The sequence below is a fragment of the Salmo salar genome, chromosome ssa18, assembly GCF_905237065.1.
Source record: "Salmo salar chromosome ssa18, Ssal_v3.1, whole genome shotgun sequence".
In the NCBI taxonomy this organism is placed as follows: Eukaryota; Metazoa; Chordata; class Actinopteri; order Salmoniformes; family Salmonidae; genus Salmo; species Salmo salar.
In genome coordinates, this window is record NC_059459.1 from 19,737,137 (window position 1) to 19,753,377 (window position 16,241).

Genomic DNA, 16,241 nt, shown 5'->3' on the forward strand with positions numbered 1-16,241 from the left:
GTAACCACTCAAAGTTGGCCTTAGTGGGAGTGACCATAGAATTCTATGGGCGTGACCTATTGAGTAAAGTATTTGTCACCATTTAATGTTTGCAAATCATATGAGGCGTGGTTCTGTGCATACGGGGATGGTTAGCGGGAAGGTGCTGTGTGAGATGATTGGTTGCTAGCACTCACGTCTGTCATCATGAAGTGCTTTGAGAGACTGGTCAAGGATCATATCACCTCCACCTTACCGGCCACCCTAGAACCACTTCAGTTTGCATACCACCCCAACAGGTCCACAGACAACGCCATCACACTACCCTATCCCATCTGGCCAAAAGGAATACCTATGTAAGAATGCTGTTCATTGACTACAGCTCAGCATTCAACACCATAGTACCCTCCAATGAGCCATTGGACGCGCCCTGCAACCTCATTGGATAGCGCTGGACAGGCCTCTTGCAAGCCGTCACTCAAATGCGAGGGGCTGAAGCTCATAGGCTAGAACTCGAATTACTAGGGAGCTGGCCCATGTGGGGCTAAATGTAGGGTAAATGGTAGCTGCACAGCTTCAAGAAAACTGTCGCTTGAAACTAGAGATTTTGTGGTTAATTGAGGTAAAACAGTAATTCTGGTCATAGATTATGCGAGTATGAACTACACATTTACGCAACCAGCCCAAAGTGTGGGGTTTAAAAAATACGTTCTTAGTCACCAAAGTACAGGAGTATGTCTTTAATTGCTGACTATATGTTTTAATAGATTGACCCTAGGTCTAGCTCCAGGGGTATGACAGAGCTCTGACAATCCAGTTGGACATACTAGTATTTCAATTTATCAGAACCAAATTATCCATCCATAGTTTGAATGACTGAAATACTAAAGTGTTCTCTACAGTAGGCCATGGACCTGAAAACTCCGGGAAAGACACCAATAGGCCTGCTGATTAATATTTAACAACAAACCTGGAATGGTAATGCACGCCTGGAGTTGAGGGTAGGAATTTTCTGATACGTTTTTGGCGAAATAAAGTAAATATGCTGCTTACCATTCCGTTGAAAGTTATTATTGCGCATTTCTTCTTTAGTTACATCTCGTGTTGTTCATTATGGAGAAATGTCCTGACCACTCCAGATATTCCAGCGATTGCCAAATATTTCACCACAAAAGGTAGATATGAGGAAGTGAACCCTTACCTCATAGATGACATACTCGCTGTAAACAAATCTCTTGTAAAGCCCCCATCTGCAGAATGTCGCGAAATTCATCTGACCGCTATCATACGGCACGGTTCAAGGTACCCGACGATTAAAAACGTCAAGAAGATGCGAGAACTTCACAATCTTGTTGTACAGAAGGCCTCTGGAGAGGAGCGCTGGTTGCGTGAAATTACGCAGTGGAAGATGTGGTACACTGATGAGATGGATGGCCGTCTCGTTCAGAAGGGAGTCCTCGACCACAGGCATTTGGCAGTCAGGTTGTCCAAGTTATTCCCATCATTGATATCTAAGGAGAAGCTACAAGATGGCCACATCAAGTTCATGACCAGTTCTAAGCACAGGTGTGTGAACAGCACCCTTTCTTTCCAGGGAGGACTGGCAAAGCTCTGGGCCATAGAAGGTAGATATAATCCTACTCGATGTCTGTATGATAGCATCGTGTCAAAGTGCAAGCATATTGCATATAACGCTTTATTTATTATTTGCAAGACATAAGGCATATCTACTAAGTAGGTCAATGTTAGCCTGGTCGTATTTGAGAAAAGCTCAACTACGTTCTTAAAAAGAGGTGGGGTTGAGGATCGATAACTGGTCAATTTGCTAGTAACAGAGAGGAAGAGAGTGGCCCAAGTCGGAGGGATATCTGTTTCCCTCCAGCAGGTGGCGTTTTTTTTTTTGCGTAAATGATCAAATACAAGTTTCGTAATGCTTAAGTTGTTAAGCGTGTACTGACAAGGACACGTGACATCCAGGCAACTTTATACAGTTTATTTCAGAGTTGTCTCGAGATTGCTATGCATATTAATGGGATGAAATCTACCCTCATCGAATATTAAAAAAATATTACAATAATGCGATGTATCCACCAATCAAAAGAAGGGATAGGGCGGGAGCTTTGTTGCTCCCATTGTTAGAGAGGTATCTTGTCAGTATATCCATAATCTTTGCTAGCAACAACAGCAGTCGATACATATGGTGCTTTCAAGACAACTGGGAAAAAACGAGGTTAAATCATGACGTCAGTGATTTTCGGGTCGGAATGTCAGACTTTTAGAAAGATGCTCCCTTTTCCGACTTGGAATTCCGAGTTGGATGACTGTTCAAAAGTTTTTTCAGAATTCCCAGTTGTCTTGAACGTGGCATCCGCGCTATTCAATTAAATTCAATGGGCTTTATTGGCATGGGAAACATATGTTAACATTGCCAAAGCAAGTGAAGTAGATAATATACAAAAGTGAAATAAACAATAAAAATGAACAGTAAACATTACACCAACAGAAGTTCCAAAAGAATAAAGACGTTACAAATGGCATATTATGTATATATACAGTGTTGTAAAGATGTACAAAAGGGAAAATAAATAAGTATAAATATGGGTTGTATTTACAATGGTGGCAACAGGTCACAAATCATGCTCCTGTGATGGCACATTGTGAAAAAAAATGTACACTGCTAGTCTCAGTGTGTTTATTTTACCTTTATTTAACTAGGACTGAACTGCCTTGTTCAGGGGAAGAGTGACAGATTTGTACCTTGTCAGCTCAGGGATTTGAACTTGCAACCTTTCGGTTACTAGCGCTCTAACCACTAGCCTACCCTGCCGTCCCGTACCTCAAGGCTGCTACAGCTGCAGTTGAGCAACACAAATTAGGGAAAAAATCAGTGGTTGTATTCGATAAAAGTTTTGATTAAAAGTATGAATTTCAGCACCCCACAGAAGGACCACAGTTGTACAGATCAAATGTAGGTACAGGTAAGTGTTTCCAGAATTGACATTTTTACAAGTATAGACTGATAAATCACGCGACCAGTTATCAATACTCAACCACTTAGATATGAGAACAGAGTTTAGCGTTCCTCAGCTAGGCTGGTCCCAGATCTGTTTGTGTGTTTGCTTACACTATTTGTCATTGGCAAGCTAAACAATTGACCCTTCGCTAAGCTCCGACCCCATTGGTTACTGTTGCGTCCTCTGACAACATGTTCCCTGGAAGCCCAATTCTCCAAATTGTTTGGCATGAGTTGGCAGGAGAGCAGAAACAACACCCACGCTAGGTAAATGTAATACCGATATGATATTTTGTCATAAGTGTACATTTTTCATGATATTGCATTGGCCTGCAGTCTTTTGGAACTGAAATTATAAACTATTCAACATGTCTTACTGTATCATAACATGCAGGGTTATAACACTAGCGGTAACACTGTAAAAAACTTTCTGAACTTGTCACTAGCTTTTAATTGGTGCATTTCATTCACTTTCATTGACCTTAATATTATTATAATTTTCAAAACTTTGAAGATCTCCCTTTGAATGTCCAGTGTCTTCTATGTTTGATTTCAAAGATGAAGAGATTGACTACGAGGTGAACGATGCGCTGATGAGGTTCTTTGACAACTGCACCAGGTTTGTGGAGACTGTCGACAAGAACCAGTCAGCCATGGCTGAGCTGGACAAGTTCAGGTCCAGTGCAGAGATGAGGAGGGTGCAGGAGAAGATAGCAGACCGGCTCCTGGTCCCCTACAGCCACATTACATCAGGTCTCCATCTCTAGCCTATCTCTGTGTGTGTGTGTGTGCATACATTTGTGTGTGAGTTGTCACAGGGCGTTGGGAAACAAAATGTCTATTCTACAGTGGATAGTAAATATTTTATAGCTATTCTATTATTACTGAGAGGGCTATCCTCATGATGTTGCTCATGTTCTCTATACAATGAACGGCTCTGCTTCAGATCTGCTTGATTGCAAACATTTTACAGGATATTTAGACACTAGATGGGGCTGTTTTCTCACTAACAGTGCAAAACAGTTAAGCACTCCCATAAACAATTCCCTCAGCTGAATGGTTTTGTCAGAATGTCATCAATGAGCATCTGAGAAGTGAGGACATTGAAATAAGAATACCTGTATGTTTCTATTATTTGAAAAGTCAAACACAGTGGGAAATGTGTTGTTAATGCTAAGCCATACATGACTTTTACTTTGTTTTATATCAAAGTACAGATATGGTTACTGGTCTGTAATAATTATTTACATTTTGACGTGGAATGGCACCAGGTAGCCTAGTCGTTAAGAAATTTGGGCAAGTAACCGAAAGGTCGCTGGTTCGAATCCCCAGGTCGACAAAGCAATTAAAGTTCCAATGGAGCCTTATTTCTGGGTAACAATTAAGTACCTTACTGTGATTGTTTTTAGCCCGAGTTATATGTTTTTTGGGGTCCGATATGATTCCTGTATTTTGGGAGGGAAAACGTACCGATAACGATATATCTGCCGATGTACTGTTTTACAGTGGGGGAATTAGTGTCATTTTCCCACACTGAATTCTCATACATTGCCATCCAAAAGAGCAATTGTCCAATAACTGCTTCAAATATTGATTCCATACATTGTGGCAATAATGGTACATCATGAAAATGTCCGCAAGTGTTCAGATTAGTGCCCTCAAAAAGTATTCATACCCCTTGACTTATTCTACATTTTGATGTGTTACAGCCTGAATTCAAAATTGATTAAATAAAATAAAAAATCTCACCTATCTACACACTATACTTCACAATGTCAAAGCGAAAACATGTTTTTAGACGTTTTTGCTAATTTATTGAAAATTAAATACAGAAATATCTCATTTATATAAGTATTCACACCCCTGAATCAATACTTTGTAGACACACCTTTGGCAGCGATTACAGCTGATAGTCTTTCTGGGTAAGTCTTAAGAGTTTTGTAAACCTGGATTGTACAATATTTGCACATTGTTATTTTTTTTTTAAATTCTTCAAGCGCTGTCAAATTGGTTGTTGATCAATGGTAGAAACCCATTTTCAGGTCTTGTCGTAGATTTAAATCGAAACTGTAACTCGGCCACTCAGGAACATTCACTGTCTTCTTGGTAAGTAATTCCAGGGTAGATTTGTCCTTGTGTTTTAGCTTATTGTCCTGCTGAAAGGTGAATTCATCTCCCAGTGTTTTGTGGAAAGCAGACTGAACCAGGTTTTCCTCTAGGATTTTGCCTGTGCGTAGCTCCATTCTGTTTTATTTTTTTATCCTGACAACTCCCCAGTCCTTAACTATTACAAGCATACACATAACATGATGCAGCCATCACTATGTTTGAAAATATGGAGAGTGGTACTCTGTAATATGTTTGGGGCAAATACAATAAAACACAACATGTTGTATTCAGGACAAAAAGTGAAGTGCTTTTTTCCACATTTGTAGCAGTATTACTTTAGTGCCATGTTTCAAACAGGATGCTTGTTTTTAAATATTTTTTATTCTATACAGGGTTCCTTCTTTTCACTCTGTCAATTAGGTTGGTATTGTGGAGTAACTACAATGTTGTAGATCCATCCTCAGTTTTCTCCTATCACAGCCATTAGACTCTGTTTTAAAGTTACCATTTGCCTCATGGTGAAATCCCTGAGTGGTTTCCTTCCTCTCCGCGAACTGAGTTAGGAAGAACACCTTTATCTTTGTATTGACTGGGTGTATTGATACACTATCCAAAGTGTAGTTCATAACTTCACCATGCTCAACGGGATATTCAATGTCTGCTTAGGTGCCCTTCTTTGCGAAGCATTGGAAAACCTCCCTGGTCTTTGTGGTTGAATCTGTGTTTGAAAATCACTGCTCAAGTGAGGGACCTTACAGATAATTGTATGCGTGGGGTACTGAGATGAGGTAGTCATCTAAAGTCATGTTCTACACTATTATTGCACACAGTGAGTCCATGCATCTTATGTGACTTGTTAAGTACATTTTTACTCCTGAACTTATTTAGGCTTGCTATAACAAAGGAGTTGATTACTTATTGACTCAAGATAGTTCAGCTTTTCATTTTTTATTCATTTGTAAAAAAAAAAAAATGAAAACATCATTCCACTTTGACATTATAGGGTATTGTGTGAAGGCCAGTGACATAAAAATCTCAATTTAATCAATTTTAAGTTCAGGCTATCACAACAATGTGGGAAAAGTCAAGGGGTGTAAATACTTTCTTAAGGCGCTGTAAGCAAGAGATTCCCTTTTTTCATCCTATTAATTGAATATCGGTTATCGGTGGAGTTATTGGCCGATACCGATGTAGCGTTTTAAAGGCCAATATCATCTGATAATATCGGTGAACCTATATATCGGTCGGGCTCTAATTGCTTTCAGTTAAAATAGTCAAAAAGATTTTTTAAATTTTCTTCTTAGCAAAGAGCAATTTCTCAAGCAAGAATTTAGCTAGGACTGTCAGGGAGTGGTCGGAGTTGGGAGGGGAAAACTAGCTATTATTGCCAGAGATGTTTGGATCTCTTTCTTATTGGTCTGCTAACTAATTTACCGCCAGACAGGTCAAAACTCACAGGCTGATATTTCTGGCGGTCTTTTCAAGCAGCTCTTACACTGAAAGGGCATTATCATAATTTTTGCATTTATTATTCCAACCTCATAGTGTGGAAATATATTAGAGCTGGGCGATATGGACAAAAATACACGTTGCGATAAATTGCCTGAATTGATCCAAAAACGATAAATAGAACGATAAGTTTATAACATTAATGTGAACCACAGTTTAAAAACAAATATCCTTTAAACTAGTACTACTAGTGTGATGGTTGTAGCCATCATTTGTGTCATTAACAATCACCCATATTAGCAAACGTATTTAGTTTCATACTTCACATTATCGTTATGAGCAATATCAGCAAAATGTCTGCGATATGTGATCGGTATGGTTGGTGTCGATCAATTTCGGTTTATTGTCCCAGCTCTAAAATACACTACTTAACCAAAAGTATGTGGACACCTGCTTGTCGAACATCTCATTCCAAAGTTATGGGCATTAATATGGAGTTGGTCCCCCTTTGCTGCTATAACAGCCTCCACTCTTCTGGGAAGGCTTTCCACTAATGTTGGAACATTGCTACAGGGACTTGCTTTCATTCAGCCATGAGCATTAGTGAGGTCAGTCACTGATGTTGGGCGATTCACATTCTGTGAGCTTGTGTGGCCAACGGGTGTGGCTGAAATAGCCAAATCCACTAATTTGAACGGGGTGTCCACATACTTTTGTGTTTTTATAACACAGGAAAATCTCAATTTTGACTGCACTGGGCCTTTAACCCTAATTGTGCCATATGTCGCTCTGGATAAGTGTCTGCTAAATGACTAAAATGTAATGGCTCCTGTGATCACTTTGCCATTACTTTCCCCCTGTAGACATGGCTGAGGCTGCATTTTACCTGTGTGCTTACGAGTTGGCCATCAAAACCATCAACTCCCCCTGGTGTCAACTCTTTGATGAGGCAGATGCACTGGTACGTCAACTGTATTCCCTGCAGTAGTAATCATTTTACGTCATTGCAGAGTATTGACCAGTTCAAGTGATAATGGAGTCATTTATTATTTATGGGGAACTCATGGGGATTTTTTTAAGCAGTGATCAAAAACGTTGAAGTTCATCAATATTGGAGAGATGAATTAGATGCATCTAGCCTAACTAGTAATCCATTGACCTTTTTATGTGAAGTGTTTTTGCTGATAGGACATTAATCTAAAACATGATGAATGTATTATTTACAATCTCCTCACCTAATCTACAGTATGAATAGATGTCTTACATTCAGTCAATAAGAAGCTGGGCTATGTGGGTGTGTCCTGTGTTATAAGGTAAGTTGGCCCAGCTCTCAGGTGGCCTAGGGGAAATCCTACCACGACTCTACACAATGAGAGATTGTCTGTCTGAGGGCATCACTCACCGACGTATTCATACAAAACCTACCCTACATGCCATGGTATACAGTGCATTCGGAAAGTATTCAGACCCCTTGACTTTTTCCACATTTTGTTACGTTACAGCCTTATTCTAAAATGTATTCAATCGTTTTTTTCCCCTCATCAATCAAAACACAATACCCCATAATGACAAAGCAAAAACATTTTTTTTTTGACATTTGCAAATTTATATAAAAAAACAACTATTAAATATCACATTTACATTAGCATTCAGACCCTTTGCTATGACACTCGAAATTGAGCTCAGGTGCATCCTGTTTCCATTTATCATCCTTGAGATGTTTATACAACTTGATTGGAATCCACCTGTAGTAAATTCAATTGATTGGACATGATTTGGAAAGGCACACACCTGTCTATATAAGGTCCCACAGTTGACAGTGCATGTCAAAGCGATTAGGTTGAAGGAATTGTCCTTAGAGCTCCGAGACAGGATTGCGTTGTGGCACAGATCTGGGGAAGGGTACCAAAAAATGTCTACAGCATTCAAGGTCCCCAAGAACACAGTGGCCTCCATCATTCTTAAATGGAAGAAGTTTGGAACCATCAAGACTCTTCCTAGAGCTTGCCGCCCGGCCAAACTGAGCAATCGGGGGAGATGTGCCTTGCTCAGTGAGGTCACCAAGAAACCCGATGGTCACTGACAGAGCTCCAGAGTTCGTCTGTGGAGATGGGAGAACCTTCCAGAAGGACAACCATCTCTGCAGCACTCCACCAATCAGGCCTTTATAGTAGAGTGGCCAGACAGAAGCCATTCCTCAGTAAAAGGCACATGACAGCCCGTGTGGAGTTTAAAAAAAGGCACCTAAAGACTCTCAGACCATGAGAAACAAGATTCTCTGGTCTGATGAAACCAAGAATGAACTCTTTGGCCTGAATGCCAAGCGTCACATCTGGAGGAAACCTGGTCCCATCCCTACGGTGAAGCATGGGGGTGGCAGCACCATGCTGTGGGGATGTTTTTCAGCGGCAGGGACTGGGAGACTAGTCTGGATCAAGGGAAAGATGAACGGAGCAAAGTACAGAGAGAGCCTTGATGAAAACCTGCTCCTGAGCACTCAGGACCTCAGACTGAGCGAAGATTCACCTTCCAACAGGACAACGACCTAAGCACACAGCCAAGACAACGCAGGAGTTGCTTAGGGACAAGTCTCTGAATGTCCTTGAGTGGCCCAGCCAGAGTCCGGGCTTGAACCCTATCGAACATCTTACGAGTGGCGCAGCGGTCTAAGGCACTGTATCTCAGTGCTAGAGGCGTCACTACAGACCCCGGCTGTATCACAACCGGACGTGATTGGGAGTCGCATAGTGAGGTCCACAATTGGCCCAGTGTTGTCTGGGTTAGGGTTTGGCCGGGGTAGGTCGTCATTGTAAATAAGAATTTGTTCTTAACTGACTTGCCTAGTTCAATAAAAAAGAGACCTAAAAATAGCTGTGCAGCGACGCTCCCCATCCAACCTGACAGAGCTTGAGAGGATCTGCAGAGAAGAATGGGAGAAACTCCCCAAATACAGGTCTGCCAAGCTTGTAGTGTCATACCCAAGAAGACACGAGGCTGTAATCGCTGCCAAAGGTGCTTCAACAAAGTACTGAGTAAAGGATCTGAATGCTTTTGTAAATGTGATATTTCAGTTTCTTTTTTGTAATAAATTTGCAAACATTTCTAAAAACCCTTTTTTGTTTTGTCATTATGGGATATTGTGTTTAGATTGATGAAAAAAACAATTGAATCCATTTTAGAATAAGGCTGTAACGTAGCAAAATGTGGGAAAAGTCAAGGTCTTTCCGAATGCACTGTACTTATACAGCAATAACCCCACTAACAGGTTAATGTATATGGAAACTATCTAACGTGGTATCCAAACAAAGCCTACACCATCTAATCCCATGCTATACTTACACAGCATTTACCTCACAAACAGGTTTTGGAATATGCAAATGACCTGAAGCAGTTCTGGAAAAGGAGTTATGGTCATGACATCAACAGCAAGTCAAGCTGCATCCTCTTTCATGATGTATTCAGCCGTCTGGATAGAGCTGCCAATGAGATCAGGTGAGGGACTGGTTAGCCTCACGTGTCAGGCTTCATGTCATTCACCAGTATAGCAAAGGGATTAAAAGTGGATGGCCTTTGGGTAAAAATGTAACTAATGTAAAAAAAAAAATGTTAGGCTATATGTGTTTAAAAGGACAGGACACTCCAAAATCAAAGTTTGTCAGACGTTTACTAACCCAAAATGTAGTGTAATGTCAACATTAATTGTTGTCCCACGCCATTGGTTGTGTTGGTCCGTGTCTTTATATCCCACCTGAATGGAAAAAAATAAGCACAGAATAAAATCTGGAAATTATAGCGCTTATCTTTTCCATTGATTCCATTCTACTCAACAGATGTCTTGGAAGTGGATGTATCTCAATGCAAGACCACTTTGCCTGGGGCTGCAGTAGCCTTGAGGTTGCCTTTGTGTTGTTGTACCCTTGAGCAAAGCACTTATCCCCTAACCTGCTCAATGGATGCTCAGTGGCTGACCATGTGCTGCTTCCAGCCTCTTGTGAGTGTCTGGGTTGTGTCTGGGTTGTTGGGAAAAACAAGACCGTGAAAAGACAAATGTATGTTTCGCAATGGACCAAAAATTCAAGTGGTATTGTACTTGAGGTCTGAAAGATCTGACAAAGTTTGATTTTGGAGTGAATTGTCGTTTTTAAGGGATACTTCCAAAACCGATTAGGACTAAACTGTAATATTATACAAACAACGGCCCGGTACAGTATCTATTGCAACTGTTAGAAATACTGTTAGAAAATAACCTGTCAACGTGTCAATAGAATATGACACATGAACCTTCTCGTTTGCACCCTGTGTCCTGTTATACATCCTAGTTTAGCCAAGTCCTCAAACTGTCAGTGTCGTATACATGATACTGAGAGAAGTTTAACCAAAGCGCATACATATGGGGGTAGGATTATGGGCAATCCACATCCCTCATTATTCAATACTCATTAGGGTTAAAATGAATAATACAATTACCCATCCATAGCAGCTCATCATAGAAGTTTGCAGACCTTTTTGTCTCGTCAGGATCCTGTTGTGTGGGTGTGTGTGTGCCTTTTCACTGGACTGTGACGAAATTGTATTTTGTGGTTCACACACCACACCCACACGTCAATACACGTTACAGAATACACTGTTACAGAATGAATGTGTCTGTCATGCTGTGTTGCACGCACAGTGCATCTGATCATAGAACTCATAAGAATATGAATCTGTGAGTTGTGGTACTCCTCTGTTGTAAAGGTAAGAGGAGAATTGATTTGATTTGACTTTTCAAATAAAGTTAATTGATGTACCTGCCACATAATCTCATGGTTTCTTGTCAGTCAGTGGAACACTGTAGGGGAGAGTGGGGTAAATGGAGCCATTTTGTACATTCCGCCTTACTATGTGAAGGGAAATATAGTATTCTTTCTAGCCGATATCTACACATACAGTGCCTTGCGAAAGTATTCGGCCCCCTTGAACTTTGACCTTTTTCCACATTTCAGGCTTCAAACATAAAGATATAAAACTGTAATTTTTTGTGAAGAATCAACAACAAGTGGGACACAATCATGAAGTGGAACGAAATTTATTGGATATTTCAAACTTTTTTAACAAATAAAAAACTGAAAAATTGGGCGTGCAAAATTATTCAGCCCCTTTACTTTCAGTGCAGCAAACTCTCTCCAGAAGTTCAGTGAGGATCTCTGAATGATCCAATGTTCACCTAAATGACTAATGACGATAAATAGAATCCACCTGTGTGTAATCAAGTCTCCGTATAAATGCACCTGCTCTGTGATAGTCTCAGAGGTCCGTTTAAAGCGCAGAGAGCATCATGAAGAACAAGGAACACACCAGGCAGGTCCGAGATACTGTTGTGGAGAAGTTTAAAGCCGGATTTGGATACAAAAAGATTTCCCAAGCTTTAAACATCCCAAGGAGCACTGTGCAAGCGATAATATTGAAATGGAAGGAGTATCAGACCACTGCAAATCTACGAAGACCCGGCCGTCCCTCTAAACTTTCAGCTCATACAGGGAGAAGACTGATCAGAGATGCAGCCAAGAGGCCCATGATCACTCTGGATGAACTGCAGAGATCTACAGCTGAGGTGGGAGACTCTGTCCATAGGACATCAATCAGTCGTATACTGCACAAATCTGGCCTTTATGGAAGAGTGGCAAGAAGAAAGCCATTTCTTAAAGATATCCATAAAAAGTGTCGTTTAAAGTTTGCCACTAGCCACCTGGGAGACACACCAAACATGTGGAAGAAGGTGCTCTGGTCAGATGAAACCAAAATCGAACTTTTTGGCAACAATGCAAAACGTTATGTTTGGCGTAAAAGCAACACAGCTCATCACCCTGAACACACCATCCCCACTGTCAAACATGGTGGTGGCAGCATCATGGTTTGGGCCTGCTTTTCTTCAGCAGGGGCAGGGAAGATGGTTAAAATTGATGGAAGATGGATGGAGCCAAATACAGGACCATTCTGGAAGGAAACCTGATGGAGTCTGCAAAAGACCTGAGACTGGGACGGAGATTTGTCTTCCAACAAGACAATGATCCAAAACATAAAGCAAAATCTACAATGGAATGGTTCACAAATAAACATATCCAGGTGTTAGAATGGCCAAGTCAAAGTCCAGACCTGAATCCAATCGAGAATCTGTGGAAAGAACTGAAAACTGCTGTTCACAAACGCTCTCCATCCAACCTCACTGAGCTCGAGCTGTTTTGCAAGGAGGAATGGGCAAAAATTTCAGTCTCTCGATGTGCAAAACTGATAGAGACATACCCCAAGCGACTTACAGCTGTAATCGCAGCCAAAGGTGGCGCTACAAAGTATTAACTTAAGGGGGCTGAATAATTTTCCACGGCCAATTTTTCAGTTTTTTATTTGTTCAAAAAGTTTGAAATATCCAATAAATTTCGTTCCACTTCATAATTGTATCCCACTTGTTGTTGATTCTTCACAAAAAATTACAGTTTTATATCTTTATGTTTGAAGCCTGAAATGTGGCAAAAGGTCAAAGTTCAAGGGGGCCGAATACTTTCGCAAGGCACTGTATTTCAGGATGCTGTATATCCTTGGAAATAATACAAAATGTATATAAACATAAGTTTGTCCAAAAAAAAGTGTTCTTTTGGAACAACTTACGCTGGGTATGGGGTAAATTGAGCCGCCTTGGGGTAAGTGGGTGCTTGTGTCCTGTGACAGTGGCGATGGTGCTAGTAGGTCATAGAATGGGGGTGTGGTATATTGTATATCTTAAATGTATGTCTACATTCCGATATAGATCGCTGTTCAATATCGCTTACCCTTCCCATACCAGTTGTCTGGGACAGGGATTTTGTTTCGATGTGCCAATTCGTAGGCAAGATCTCTGCATTTGAGGTTACTAAGCCCATGAAACTGGTCTGTGAAATTCTTGAAATTTTTAGCAAGCTCAGACTCCATGTCATCAGATAAAACCTTGTGTGTCTCTGCTAATCTATCATAGCCTGTCGCACAGGTACATTTCTGTTTGTTTCTCTTTTTTTTACCTCTTCATTGTCACTCAGTAAAAAAATCATCCATTGCTGCTGCTCGAATGGACTTCTTCCCTTCTCTCACTTCCTTGGCTGCTCTATCAAGAACCTCAAGGGGGGCTAGACCCCTGCTTGTTTTACATTTGTATACACGGGGCACAATGTCTGCTCTGTAACCATACCGATTTTGTTCATATGCATGACACATTGTAAAAATACTAATGCATACTAATGTTTTAATGCATAAAACTGAGAAAATGCAATCATCATTTGAATAGGGTATGGTGGCCATTGGCTCAACTTACCCCAAGCCAAACATTTGGACTATATTAGCCCACACAGCTACAAGGATGCACATTCATGTTAGGTTTAATAAATTCATTTGACTTTCTGAAGAACAGTTTTTTGGACCTAACTTGCTTACCACTTTTTCCATGTGGGTTCTTCCTTCAGACTCCATGAAATGATGACCACATTGGCAAAGGGAAAAAGCTTACATTTAGTACAGGGCAACATGCAGGGTCAACATGTTTTCTAAAACCATGCGGTCAATTCCTGCATTCCATACATAAATACAAATCGTTCAAAACTGACACCCCCTTGAGTATATCTAGACTAGTGTATGACAACTTTGCAATTCACTGCCTCTGGTCAAGAAATTATTTTTAAAATTATTTTACCCCTTTTTTCTCCCCAATTTCATGGTATCAAATTGGTAGTAGTTACAGCCTTGTCTCATCGCTGCAACTCCCATACGGACTCGGGAGAGGCGAAGGTCGAGAGCCATGCGTCCTCTGAAACACAACCCAACCTAGCCGCACTGCTTCTTGACACAATTCACATCCAACCCGGAAGCCAGCCGCACCAATGTGTCGGAGGAAACACCGTACACCTGGCGACCTGGTCAGCGTGTGCTGCGCCCGGCCCGCCACAGGAGTCGCTAGTGCACGATGAGACAAGGATATCCCTGCCGGCCAAACCCTCCGTAACCCGGACAACGCTGGGCTAATTGTGCGTTGCCCCATGGACCTCCCGGTCGCGGCCGGCTGCGACAGAGCCTGGACTCGAACCCAGAATCTCTGGTGCCTTAGACCACTGTGCCACCCAGGAGGCTAAGAAAGTTCTTGTTCACTTACATACCACATTGTTCTGACACAAATAAATAATTACCCTCCTTAAGTATACATGTCCCATTCTGTCCCTCAGATCTGGCAGTAATGTCACAGAAGCAGCGACCATCCAGGTGGGTCACGCTGACACTCTCCTGCCTCTGCTGACCCTGCTGGGCTTCTTCAAGGACAGCGTGCCCCTGACCTCCAACAACTATGTCACCCAGGGCCAGCGTGCCTTCCGCACCAGCCGCATGATGCCCTACGCTGCCAACCTGGTCCTTGTGCTCTATGACTGCAGCGGAAACCTCCGTCTGCAGGCACTGCTCAACGAGAGGCCCCTGGCCTTCCCAGGCCTGGCCACCAACCAGGGAGAGGAGGGAGCCCCGCTCTACCAGGATGTCAGAGACCACTACGGGGAACTGCTCCAGGGCTGCGACTTTGAGAAGGAGTGCCAACTGTTCCCATCCAAATGAGGGAGTCAACGCTATCAACAGGTGTCATTCATCAGTAAAGTGTGTCTCTGATGTGTATTCAAATCAAAGTTTATTGGTCGCATACACAGATTTGATTTGCAAGTGTTATAGCAGGTGCAGCGAAATGCTTATGTTACTCGCTCCAACAGTGCAGTAGAATTTCTGAAATACACAAATAATATACAAATATTTGCTGTAATATTATAGATATGGTTAGACCAATGTGGTGAGCTGCTGTTGTAGAGCGCCACTTTACTCCTATGGCTAGATAATTTGATTGAGAGTGAAATTTCTGTGAATATGCGGAATGGAATTGTTGGAATTGAATATGTTGGAATGTAATTATGATTCACTCTTTTCAAGGCCACGACATCCGTTTATTCAAATGTATGGTAGTATTAGAGACACAAAACAGATTAAGCGGACAAAATTTACCAATTGAGATCCAGTGGAGGCTGCTTAGGGAAGGACTGCTCATAATAATGGCTGGAATGGAGCGCATGGAATGACATTAAACACATGGAAACAATGTGTTTGATGTATTTGATACTATTCCACTCCAGCAATTACCACGAGCCCGTCCTCCAAAATGAAGGTGCCACCAACCTCCTGTGTTGAGATCAATCCACCAAAAGTGCTGTGACTTTAATGTAAGCTTGCCACTGCTACCAATACAGAAGTATTACTAATATTACTAGAATCTGTCAAATCAAACGGGATACAGCTTATGACCAAAAATGACAGTTACTGTGCATAGTAGGTGATACACTGCCCCTCTCCAGAAACAACACCTATCCTCCATGTACTTGTGTAGACCTGAGAAGAACGCACAGGTGTAGTCATTATGAATGATTATTTTTATTTTTTTTATGAAGTGGAGATACTATCATATTTCGTACACTTATTGTGGAGGTATAGGCCAGAATTGTGTTTTCTGGACAAGGACTATGTAGCTTATATAATGTCCTGCTGCTAGACATTACAGAAGTTAGGCCTACTAATTGTTCTATTACTGTATAACTTGATTATTATTAAAGTATAATTTGAACTACTCAGGCTAGTTTATTTTTTTGAAACTTTTGAATTGGAAGTG

The 16,241-nt window shown here is 41.3% G+C and overlaps 1 protein-coding gene across 4 annotated transcripts; it reads left to right on the plus strand.

Annotated features, from left to right (window-relative positions):
• Positions 1 to 745: 745 nt before the first annotated feature.
• LOC106577007 (multiple inositol polyphosphate phosphatase 1) lies at positions 746 to 16,199 on the plus strand. 4 transcript variants are annotated; one of them, XM_014154640.2, is made up of 5 exons: positions 746 to 1,604; positions 3,551 to 3,745; positions 7,414 to 7,511; positions 9,894 to 10,042; positions 14,770 to 16,199. In XM_014154640.2, the coding sequence occupies exons 1-5, from the start codon at positions 1,022 to 1,024 to the stop codon at positions 15,146 to 15,148; spliced, it is 1,404 nt and encodes a 467-aa protein (XP_014010115.1). In that variant the 5' UTR covers positions 746 to 1,021; the 3' UTR covers positions 15,149 to 16,199. The 4 variants fall into 4 exon arrangements, with proteins under 4 accessions (XP_014010115.1, XP_014010116.1, XP_014010117.1 ...); XM_014154641.2 differs by having other exon boundaries at positions 9,912 to 10,042; XM_014154642.2 differs by lacking the exon at positions 3,551 to 3,745.
• The last annotated feature ends 42 nt before the right edge of the window (positions 16,200 to 16,241 follow it).

What these genes read in the sequence shown, in the direction of transcription:
- LOC106577007 (XM_014154640.2), top strand. Translation starts at nt 1,022, where the DNA reads ATGCTGCTTACCATTCCGTTGAAAGTTATTATTGCGCATTTCTTCTTT. An exon ending in AAAGCTCTGGGCCATAGAAG is followed by an intron (nt 1,605 to 3,550) that starts GTAGATATAATC and finishes TTGATTTCAAAG; the next exon opens with ATGAAGAGATTGACTACGAG. An exon ending in AGAGCTGCCAATGAGATCAG is followed by an intron (nt 10,043 to 14,769) that starts GTGAGGGACTGG and finishes TCTGTCCCTCAG; the next exon opens with ATCTGGCAGTAATGTCACAG.